Source organism: Salmo salar, chromosome 03 (assembly GCF_965601325.2).
Source record: "Salmo salar chromosome 03, fSalSal1, whole genome shotgun sequence".
NCBI classification, from domain to species: Eukaryota; Metazoa; Chordata; class Actinopteri; order Salmoniformes; family Salmonidae; genus Salmo; species Salmo salar.
In genome coordinates this window covers 16351101-16361767 of record NC_138293.1, presented here as the reverse complement: position 1 = coordinate 16361767, position 10667 = coordinate 16351101, and the positions used below count along the sequence as shown (strand labels likewise).

At 43.9% G+C, this 10667-nt stretch overlaps 1 protein-coding gene across 1 annotated transcript; it reads left to right on the top strand.

Moving 5' to 3' along the window:
- Positions 1-1689: 1689 nt before the first annotated feature.
- Positions 1690-9648, top strand: LOC106599036 (mitochondrial import inner membrane translocase subunit TIM44). Its single transcript, XM_014190086.3, has 13 exons — positions 1690-1768; positions 2089-2193; positions 2330-2503; positions 2792-2872; positions 3210-3359; positions 3703-3836; positions 3985-4070; positions 4367-4459; positions 4675-4799; positions 5008-5058; positions 5270-5359; positions 5541-5651; positions 6507-9648. Exons 1-13 carry the CDS (start codon positions 1739-1741, stop codon positions 6624-6626), a joined length of 1350 nt encoding a protein of 449 aa, XP_014045561.1. The 5' UTR covers positions 1690-1738; the 3' UTR covers positions 6627-9648.
- The last annotated feature ends 1019 nt before the right edge of the window (positions 9649-10667 follow it).

Below are 10667 nucleotides of genomic sequence, written 5' to 3'. Positions count from 1 at the left end.
AATTCTCCTTTCACAGCTTTTGTCTTATAGAATTAAACTTTGACAATGTCCTTTTTGCCTCCGTGGATTTTTCTGCCCATTCCCAAAAGCATTATTTGGAGATTGGCTTTGTAGGCTTTTTGGCGTGCGTACAGTTAAGCCCTAAAGTTTAGGCTTATGCACTAATACCAGATAGCCTAAAATAATGAAAGAGAAACCTCAATGTAACCTATATAAATTGCCCAAGAATGATCCATTTATGGATTTTCAACCTGCCCGCCACCAACCCGCCCTTCAGCCACACAATATTGAATTACCCTAAACCGTCCTCCCTCAGATATAATCGTTCTAGCAACCCAAAGGTTGTGTGTTTGAATCTCATCACAGACAACTTTAGCATTTTGCAACTACTTTGCAACTATTTACTACTTTTTAGCTACTTTGTAAATACTTAGCATGTTAGCTAACCCTTCCCCTAACCCTAACCTTAACCCTTTAACCTAACTACTAACCCCTAGAGCTAGCTAATGTTAGCCACCTAGCTAACATTAGCCACAACAAATTGGAATTCGAACATATCATACATTTTGCAAATTCGTAACATACCACAGCATACCACCCTGCATCCCACGGCTGGCTTGCTAAGCAGGATTGAAGCTAAGCAGGATTGGACCTGGTCAGTCCCTGGATGGGAGACCAGATGCTGCTGGAAGTGGTGTTTGAGGGCCAGTAGGAGGAACCCTTTCCTTTGGTCTAAAAAAAATATCCCAATGCCCCAGGGCAGTGATTGGGGACATTGCCCTGTGTAGGGTGCCATCTTTCGGATGGGACGTTAAACGGGTGTCCTGACTCTCTGTGGTCACTAAAGATCCCATGGCACTTATCGTAAGAGTAGTGGTGTGAACCCTGGTGTCCTGGCTAAATTCCCAATCTGGCCTTCATACCATCATGACCACCTAATCATCCCCAGTTTACAATTGTCTCATTCATCCCTTCTCTCCCCTGTAACTATTCCCCATTCTGTTGCTGTAAATGAGAATGTGTTCTCAGTCAACTTACCTGGTTAAATAAATAAAAACATTGAATATTTGTCAAATTCATAACATATTGTACAAATTGCAATTTGTAACATATCATACGAAATGGATGATGGACATCCACAAATTAATACAACACGTAACATATCATACTAAATATCATACAGAAATACGAAATGCTCAGAGACCAGGTTGCAGACCTCTCCTTATTGATGCTAGGGCAGGCACTTGACTGCAGAAGGACACACACTCACCTCCTCAAATTAGTCTCCACCCATTGGATCCGTCAGGAGGTCAGCTGCAGCGGAGTTGCACGTGCTCCATCAGAGACACTTTTAAGGAGATGGGAAACTCCACTGGAATCGTATTAGCGCCCATTGTGTACGTTGCCCCAGCTCCTTCAAGGAGTGAATGGGAGTCAATTGGGAGCTAGCTCAAAAACCCAACATTAGCATGAATTTCGTCAACAAGAAGTACAATATGTGATATAATTAACTTGCTATCTGTAATATTGTATAGCTTTTGAATCGTGACATTACGTACTTTCGTGGAAAATAGGCATATTTCCTGACTCATACCCTGACTTTAAAAAGGGATTGCGTGACGATTAGTTTTAGCAACCGCGTGACGCGGCATAACAACCTGAACGCGATTGGTCGACAGTCTGCGGGGTGGGGCGTTAGGCGTTCCTCCATTCATTGCCCAATGCGTTCAAGATCAAGATGGCAGCCTCCGTGTGTCGGTGCTATGAGGTGAGATTTGTTTTAGTATAACTCCCCATTGTTGTACTGGCAATCGATGGATATTGACTGATTAGTTTTACAGCTCAGTATTTAACATTCGACGATATTTTTTGAATAACGTGACATTTTATTATGTGATGACAGTTATGAAATGGGCCATAGCCCTCCCGGTCGGTGTTCATGAACATTCTAGCTAGCTAAACATATCAGGCATTCTTCATAGCCTACTATTTCTATATGTTACACCATAACGCTAGAACAGGTAGATATGTATTGTAATAGCTTCAATAGGAATGTTTGGTTATAGCCCATGTTGTAATTCTCTTCAGCTGGTCGGAAGACGTCTTCTACTCCTGCCATGCCGTGCTGTCGTCTCCTCATTCAGTAGAGGAGATGCCTACAGGATATGTTGTTCTCCGGCTGTCCCTGTGCAGGTAGCTATGCATTATCCAACGCATTATCCTTGTTGATCTTCAAATAGTGATGGATCTGGTGGTAGCTAACTAGCCAATACACCAACTGTTCATATTCTGTCATTCACTTATATTTGAAGTGACCTCTTTCTCTCAGGTGCGGTATGCATCAGAACGACCTAGTCGTAAAGGCTTCTTCGGGGAGTTTGTGGAGAACCTGAGGCAGGAGTTTGGGAAGGACAAGGAGATGAAGGAGAACATCAAGAAGTTCAGAGAGGAGGCCAAGAGGCTGGAGGAGTCGGATGCCCTGCAACAGGCTCGGAGGAAATTTGTAAGCTCAAATTGGATTTTGGAGTGTAATGTCCCTTTAAGCCCATGGTCACTCACCTTGGTTGTGCAGACTTGTTTTAGCCCAGTTCTAACCTTCAACTAGTGAAGGTCTTGATGATAAGTTTAATTGTCAGTGCTGTGCTGGAACAAAAGCCTGCACATGCTGTCCAGGACTAGGGTTGGTGACAAGTTGACTTTCATCTGTGTTCCGAACAAACCCTTGTGATGTCATGCACACTTGATGCTTGACTGTGAAGTCTCATCAATGTCAACCGTTTCTTTCTGCCAGAAAACAATTGAATCAGAGACGGTAAAGACCTCTGAGGTGTTCAAGAAGACCCTGGGGACTCTGTCAGAGACTGTGAAGGAGGTGAGTCATTGTAACACTGTTGATAATGATGCATGGAACAAAGGCCATTGACATTATCAGTTGAAGTAAACCCTCAGAATGAATCCTAAAGGCAAATGTTTAATCCTTGTTGTGTACTCCTTTTAGCGCATCAATGGTGTAAATCTGTTTTTATATTTTTCTTATAAAATTTTTATTTCAGCTGAGGTATTGGACAGCTTATGAGTTAAACTTCACTTCTATATCGTGCTAACCCAAAGATGCCATTCATGTGGAACTGTTATTTATAGTAGCTTGCCGCTAATCTGCCTGAAGTAAAGTCATTATAACTTGCTGTGGTCCATGTCTCTCTGTCCAGGGCTTTGAGGAAGTGACCCGTACAGACCTGGGGAAGAAGATCAAGGAGGGGGTGGAGGAGGCAGCCAAGACGGCCAGGCACTCTGCTGAGTCTGTGTCCAAAGGAGGAGAGAAGCTGGGAGCGACCAGCGCCTTCAGGGCAATCTCACAGGTCAGAGACTGGCATTTTAAAATAAGTAACACAACTCTCCATTGAAGGAAATTGGTTACGCTTTATTTTATTATTTTGTCTGCTATTTACCCAGTTCCTGCTTAAAAATGGGCTTACATACATGATTACTATGTATCATTAATAGTGTTGAATGATTTTAAATAAGCATAAGAATGTAGCAGTTGTAACCAGTTGTTTCGGGGTAAATACCAGCTGTTGAAGGACTTTTTAAGAAACATTGAAGCATCAAATGGAGGCTGAAAATGAGTCAAACGTCATGAATTCTATGGAATAATTTGACTGATATACTGATCTCCTTTCCCCCCTCCCTCTGTGTGTACAGGGGATGGAGTCAGTGAAGAGAGAGATTGATGTGGTAGACGATGGTACCTATAGGGCTCCTTCTCAACTCAGGAAGAGAAGTGAATTCTCCTTCAAGGGAGGGGAGAGTGACAACCGTGTCTTTGAGGCCAATGAGTATGTCCCTTTTTACTTGTTCATAACTATGACATGGTTAACAGAAGTTTTCCCATTCACCGACAATGCTATGTGTGTCCATTCAGCCGTGCTTGAAACTATTAGGAAATACAACCAATTGATATAAATTGTCTATTTTGACTTACAGAGAGGACATGGGTGTTGTTCTGCACAAGGATTCTAAGTGGTACGCACAGTGGAAGGACTTCAAGGACAACAATATGGTTTTCAACAGTAAGAGAATGTTACTGAATTTCATCAGATAACATGAGAATGATGTAATCGTAGGTCACATTCATGGTTGTGTGCACTTCACTGGCCAGTCAACAGGTGGCACTATATTCATTATATGGGCAAAGTGGAGGCAGAGTTTTTCGGTGTTGTACTTATATCTCGATGTCAAGTCTTTCAGAGATGGGATTTTTCCTGATCAAGAAACACTTTCTCTTACGTTGTATCTTATTTGATTTTCTGTGGAGGGTCCCAGAGTCTTAGAAGTCTTTGTGATATTTCCTGTTCTCACTCCTCAGGGTTCTTTGAGATGAAAATGAAGTATGACGAGAGTGACAACGCCCTTGTGAGAGCATCTCGAGCCGTGACCGACAGAGTCACCGATCTACTAGGTAAACAACCTCTCTGTTAAATGATGTCCCGGTTTAATCATTCTATCACTCTGAGGGGATTACAGGGTGTGCACAATAGTTTCTCTGTTATATTGTCTGGTATGTCAATGGCCACAAAGTGACTACCCTCTTTTCCTTCAGATGTTCTGATGGATGGTTGGACTACATGGGTTTTCCACTGTTTTTACATCAAATCCTTGTTATTTGGTTGGCAGGTGGTCTCTTCTCGAAGACTGAGATGTCTCAGGTGCTGACTGAGATCTTAAAGGCAGACCCCAGCTTCGACAAGGACTCCTTTCTCAAACAGTGTGAGAAGGACATCATCCCCAACATCCTAGAGGTAGGGGCTTTCAAGCACTTTTTTTTATCAATGTTTTTGTTGTTTTGAATCGTTAATCATGAGCACTTGGAGCTTTTGAAATGCTCACCAGAAGTGTAATCCATAGATGACTGGAATTGATTATATGTTGGTTAGCTTTGTTATAAGAGAACTGTACAGCTCTGCAGTAACTAATGTTTAGGAATGCACCTATGTGACTGTTGTGCAGGCGATGATCCGTGGAGAGCTGGAGGTCCTGAAGGACTGGTGCTATGAAGCTGTAAGTAGTTTTATACAGACCGTACTCTCTTCCTCTTTTCTATGTTTACTGATGTCTGTAACAAGTAGTGTCTGTACAAAGGGTTTACTTGGCATGCTTTCTTTTCTCAGAAATATAGTTTTTATTTGATTTTCTTATCACTATCAGGGTGAAAAATACTTTCGAATTGCATTCTTCCTTCCTTTTGACCCTCGTCTCTCTCTGTCCTTAGACATACAGTCAGTTGGCCCACCCTATCCAACAGGCCAGGGCCCTGGGTCTAATGTTCCAGTCCAAGGTCCTAGATATAGACAACATAGATGTAAGTACATGAATGTGTCTGTCAGGCCCAACCAGGCCACGTCATTACTGTGTTTGAGCTACATGTACAAGTCGGCCACCAACATTTTGGTAGCCAGCTGATTGTCATTATTTCAGGTTTAACATAATTTCCTTCCCCTGCTCCCTCTCTGCCATTCCTTCTCCTACTCTCTCTCTCTCAGTTGGCAATGGGGAAGCTCATGGATCAAGGCCCTGTGCTGATCATCACGTTCCAGGCCCAGGTGGTCATGGTAATTCGTAGTCCCAAGGGAGACCTGGTGGAAGGGGATCCAGTGAGTTACCATGGTTACAACCTCTGTGATATCTATTCTACCATCTCTCTCTGTCCTGGGTAATTTTGCTCCTAAACCTGTCCATCTCTCTAGCCTTTGATGGTAATATGCGGTCTGATACTCTCTGTGTGGTTAGCCACTGGGAGTAGACGGATACCGGACTGCACTCTGGTCAAAGACTATTACAGTAAACAGTCATGTCAGCAGTCTCTATAAACAATTAACAATAAGAGAAAAATAACACACCATAATTCCTCTCAGGAGAATGAACATTACAGTTACGCCAACTGGTAGGCTAATCACATATTACAACATGATAAAAATAAACTGGTGAAGAAAGTTACCCCTCTACATACACATGACTTGTATTTACATATAACAGTAGGAAACTTACAGCATTTAAATAAGTATTTGTTATGACTTACATTTGGTCAAAAACGCACAAATATCCCTGGTCTCCTCAAAAGCCAACTGAAAACTGAGAAATAACTTATAATTATTTTTGTATCAATAGGTTGCCATGGAGAATAATCAAATAATAATAATTGGTAGGACACATGAAAGGAAACATACAGAGTTTACCAGAATCTCAAATTAAATTTAGCAGGATTTTAAATCTAAATCGAGGTAACAGGCTTTTATACAGATGGTATCTTTTGTCCAACTTCCCTAGACCTCTTTCTAGCCCTGTTTCTTGTAGTCCATTCCTGCTTCCCTTTCCTTAACCTTTATATTTTTTCCCATTCTTCTAACCATTGCCCTGTCTTCTTTGTCTGTTTTTCCTCTCTCCTACTCTTGGTGATATCTCTTGTTCCTCCAACCTTTCCTTCTCTCTCCTACCCCCCCACCCCCCAGGAGAAGGTGTTGAGGATGATGTACGTGTGGGCTCTGTGTCGGGACCAGGAGGAGCTCAACCCCAACGCTGCCTGGAGACTACTGGACATCTCTGCCTCCAGCACTGAGCAGGCTCTCTGAGAGACCAGGGAAGGAGAAGAGACAGAGGGGGACACACACACGCCCACAACCTAGAACACTCACACACACAACCCAGTACACACACACTCACACACACAACCCAGTACACACACAACCCAGTACACACACAACCCAGTACACACACAACCCAGTACACACACAACCCAGTACATACACACTCACACACACAACCCAGTACACACACAACCCAGTACACACTCACACACACAACCCAGTACACACACACTCACACACACAACCCAGTACACACACAACCCAGTACACACACAACCCAGTACACACTCACACACACAACCCAGTACATACACACTCACACACACAACCCAGTACACACACAACCCAGTACACACACAACCCAGTACACACACAACCCAGTACACACACAACCCAGTACACACACATTTACATTTTACATTTACGTCATTTAGCAGACGCTCTTATCCAGAGCGACTTACAATTTGGTGCATTCACCTTATGATATCCAGTGGAACAACCACTTACAATAGTGCATCTAAATCTTTTAAGGGGGGGTTAGAAGGATTACTTTATCCTATCCTAGGTATTCCTTAAAGAGGTGGGGTTTCAGGTGTCTCCGGAAGGTGGTGATTGACTCCGCTGTCCTGGCGTCGTGAGGGAGCTTGTTCCACCATTGGGGTGCCAGAGCGGCGAACAGTTTTGACTGGGCTGAGCGGGAACTGTGCTTCCTCAGAGGTAGGGAGGCGAGCAGGCCAGAGGTGGATGAACGCAGTGCCCTTGTTTGGGTGTAGGGCCTGATCAGAGCCTGAAGGTACGGAGGTGCCGTTCCCCTCACAGCTCCGTAGGCAAGCACCATGGTCTTGTAGCGGATGCGAGCTTCGACTGGAAGCCAGTGGAGAGAGCGGAGGAGCGGGGTGACGTGAGAGAACTTGGGAAGGTTGAACACCAGACGGGCTGCGGCGTTCTGGATGAGTTGTAGGGGTTTAATGGCACAGGCAGGGAGCCCAGCCAACAACGAGTTGCAGTAATCCAGACGGGAGATGACAAGTGCCTGGATTAGGACCTGCGCCGCTTCCTGTGTGAGGCAGGGTCGTACTCTGCGAATGTTGTAGAGCAGTACACACACAACCCAGTACACACACAACCCAGTACACACACAACCCAGTACACACACAACCCAGTACACACACGCACACAACCCAATACACGCACACAACCCAGTACACGCACACGCACACAACCCAGTATACACACACAACCCAGCACACGCACACAACCCAGTATACGCACACGCACACAACCCATTATACACACGCACACAACCCAGTATACACCGCAACATCACACAGCCCGTCAGGAGGACACACACAGGACGTGGCAGCGTGCCACTCTGAAGAAGCACACTGGAGTGTGTGAGTGTGTGGTCCTGGGATCAGAACAGTGTGTATTATGGATACAGGAGGAGGTCTCGACGTAAAAGGACCGTTTGTTTTCACCAAGTGACTCTAAAAACAAAGCGCCTGTGCCCCTCTCTCTCTCTCTCTCTCTCTCTCTCTCTCTCTCTCTCTCTCTCTCTCTCTCTCTCTCTCTCTCTCTCTCTCTCTCTCTCTCTCTCCATCTCTCCCAGTGGAAGAGGCCATGCTCTTTCATGCTGGTTGCCTGGTTTGGAGCAGAGGGATCCTTCGAATAGTCATATTTAAGCCTATTTATGGTTAAAGCTCCATCCTGTCATGTGTCTTCAACAAGAAGAAACTTAGCGTATTTTAAATGAATATGTCAAACACCGCTTCTTAGCAAGCTAGGCTGGGACCACAGTCAGGCTTGTCATAAGGCCACTACTACTTCAGCTGAATAATTGCCATTTCACCTTTTGCACTTATGTTGTCAATACCTCCACATGTACGTATAGGGTACAGTACAGAAGATGGCTGCCAGCAACAGCTACATTCCTTTATACTTTTTATGGCTGTTTTTGAGATTTTTTTATTTATTACATAAGTTTGTCTGACTGTATTACAAGGTTTTCACATCGGGAAACCAGAATACTGGTAATTGAAATTATTATTTTTGTTATCCATAATTCTAACTGAAATGGATATTTCTGAAGTGGTGCTTGTGGTTGGTTGTAGCTAACTGATTTCAGTGTTTCATTCATTGCGTTTAACGTTACAGAACAATGACCATCGTTATGATGTGAAGAGTTGGTTGGTTCTAGCATGAAGAAAGCATTTTGAAATGGACAATCATATTTCAGCCGTCTATATAGATAACATGTACATGTAATGCTCTGAGATGGACTATTCTACAAAACAATGACCACATTGTATAAAGTATGGTTAAATATAGCTTGTAAATGAAAGGATATAGGACCTGGAGGTTTTTATGGAACAACTTGGACCATGAATGTGTTGACACAAGGTCAGTTTCTAACTGAATATAGATCTGTTTCTAACTATATATTAACCAGATTTTTCAGGTTTAGTTGTTGACAGATAAGGTCCATTTGAAGGCCTAGAATCAGATTTCCCTACGTCCAGTCCTATATGTAACCATTAGGTCCCTATGCCCAATCCTATACGTAACCTTTATGGGGTATAAAAAATCTGATCCTTGAACAGGGGTTGGGGCAACTCCTCGACGCTCACAGGAAGTTGAAGTGATCAGCCCTTGTAGTGGCAGAAACCTCATACTATACAGTATATCTAAGAAGAGGGTTTTTTAGTGTAAAATCACCTGATTCCACTCTGGGTTGAATCCTAACTTGAGACACTCGTGCTCAACTCTGGCTCACGCAAACATGAATTTATGTTGATGGGAGATTTGTGGAAATTGAGGTACACGCGTGGATCTCAAGTTAGGATTCAACTGTGAGACTATCTCTTTGTTTACATCCATCCATTTCATTTGAGTCGACCAAAATAAATGTTTGTATTTTCCCCATTTTTGTTGTTGTTGGTTTTTAACAATGACATAAAACAATGTGTTTTACTTCTGCCATGAATAAAGAATGCTGTATGATGCTGAAGCTTTGTCGCTGTTTTTCATTGGCCGTCATTCACAAAGTTCAGTCTTAAGGGGTATAATAATAGTCTATCGTTGCAATGCATCACACATAAACTCAGCAAAAAAAAGAAACGTCCTCACTGTCAACTGTGTTTATTTTCAGAAAACTTAACATGTGTAAATATTTGTATGAACATAAGACTCAACAACTGAGACATAAACTGAACAAGTTCCACAAACATGTGACTAACAGAAATGGAATAATGGGTCCCTGAACAAAGGGGGCGTCAAAAGTAACAGTCAGTATCTGGTGTGGCCACCAGCTGCATTAAGTACTGCAGTGCATCTCCTCATGGACTGCACCAGATTTGCCAGTTCTTGTTGTGAGATGTTACCCCACTCTTCCACCAAGGCACCTACAAGTCCCCAAACATTTCTGGGGGGGAATGGCCCTAGCCCTCACCCTCCGATCCAATAGGTCCCAGACGTGCTCAATGGGATTGAGATCCGGGCTCTTCGCTGGCCATGGCAGAACACTGACATTCCTGTCTTGCAGGAAATCACGCACAGAACGAGTAGAATGGCTGGTGGCATTGTCATGCTGGAGGGTCATGTCAGGATGAGCCTGCAGGAAGGGTACCACTTGAGGGAGGAGGATGTCTTCCCTGTAACGCACAGCGTTGGGATTGCCTGCAATGACAACAAGCTCAGTCCGATGATGCTGTGACACACCGCCCCAGACCATGACGGACCCTCCACCTCCAAATCGATCCCGCTCCAGAGTACAGGCCTCGGTGTAACACTCATTCCTTTGACGATAAATGCGAATTCGACCATCACCCCTGGTGAGACAAAACCGCGACTCATCAGTGAAGAGCACTTTTTGCCAGTCCTGTCTGATTCAGCGACAGTGGGATTGTGCCCATAGGCGACGTTGTTGCTAGTGATGTCTGGTGAGGACCTGCCTTACAACAGGCCTACAAGCCCTCAATCCAGCCTCTCTCAGCCTATTGCGGACATTCTGAGCACTGATGGAGGGAT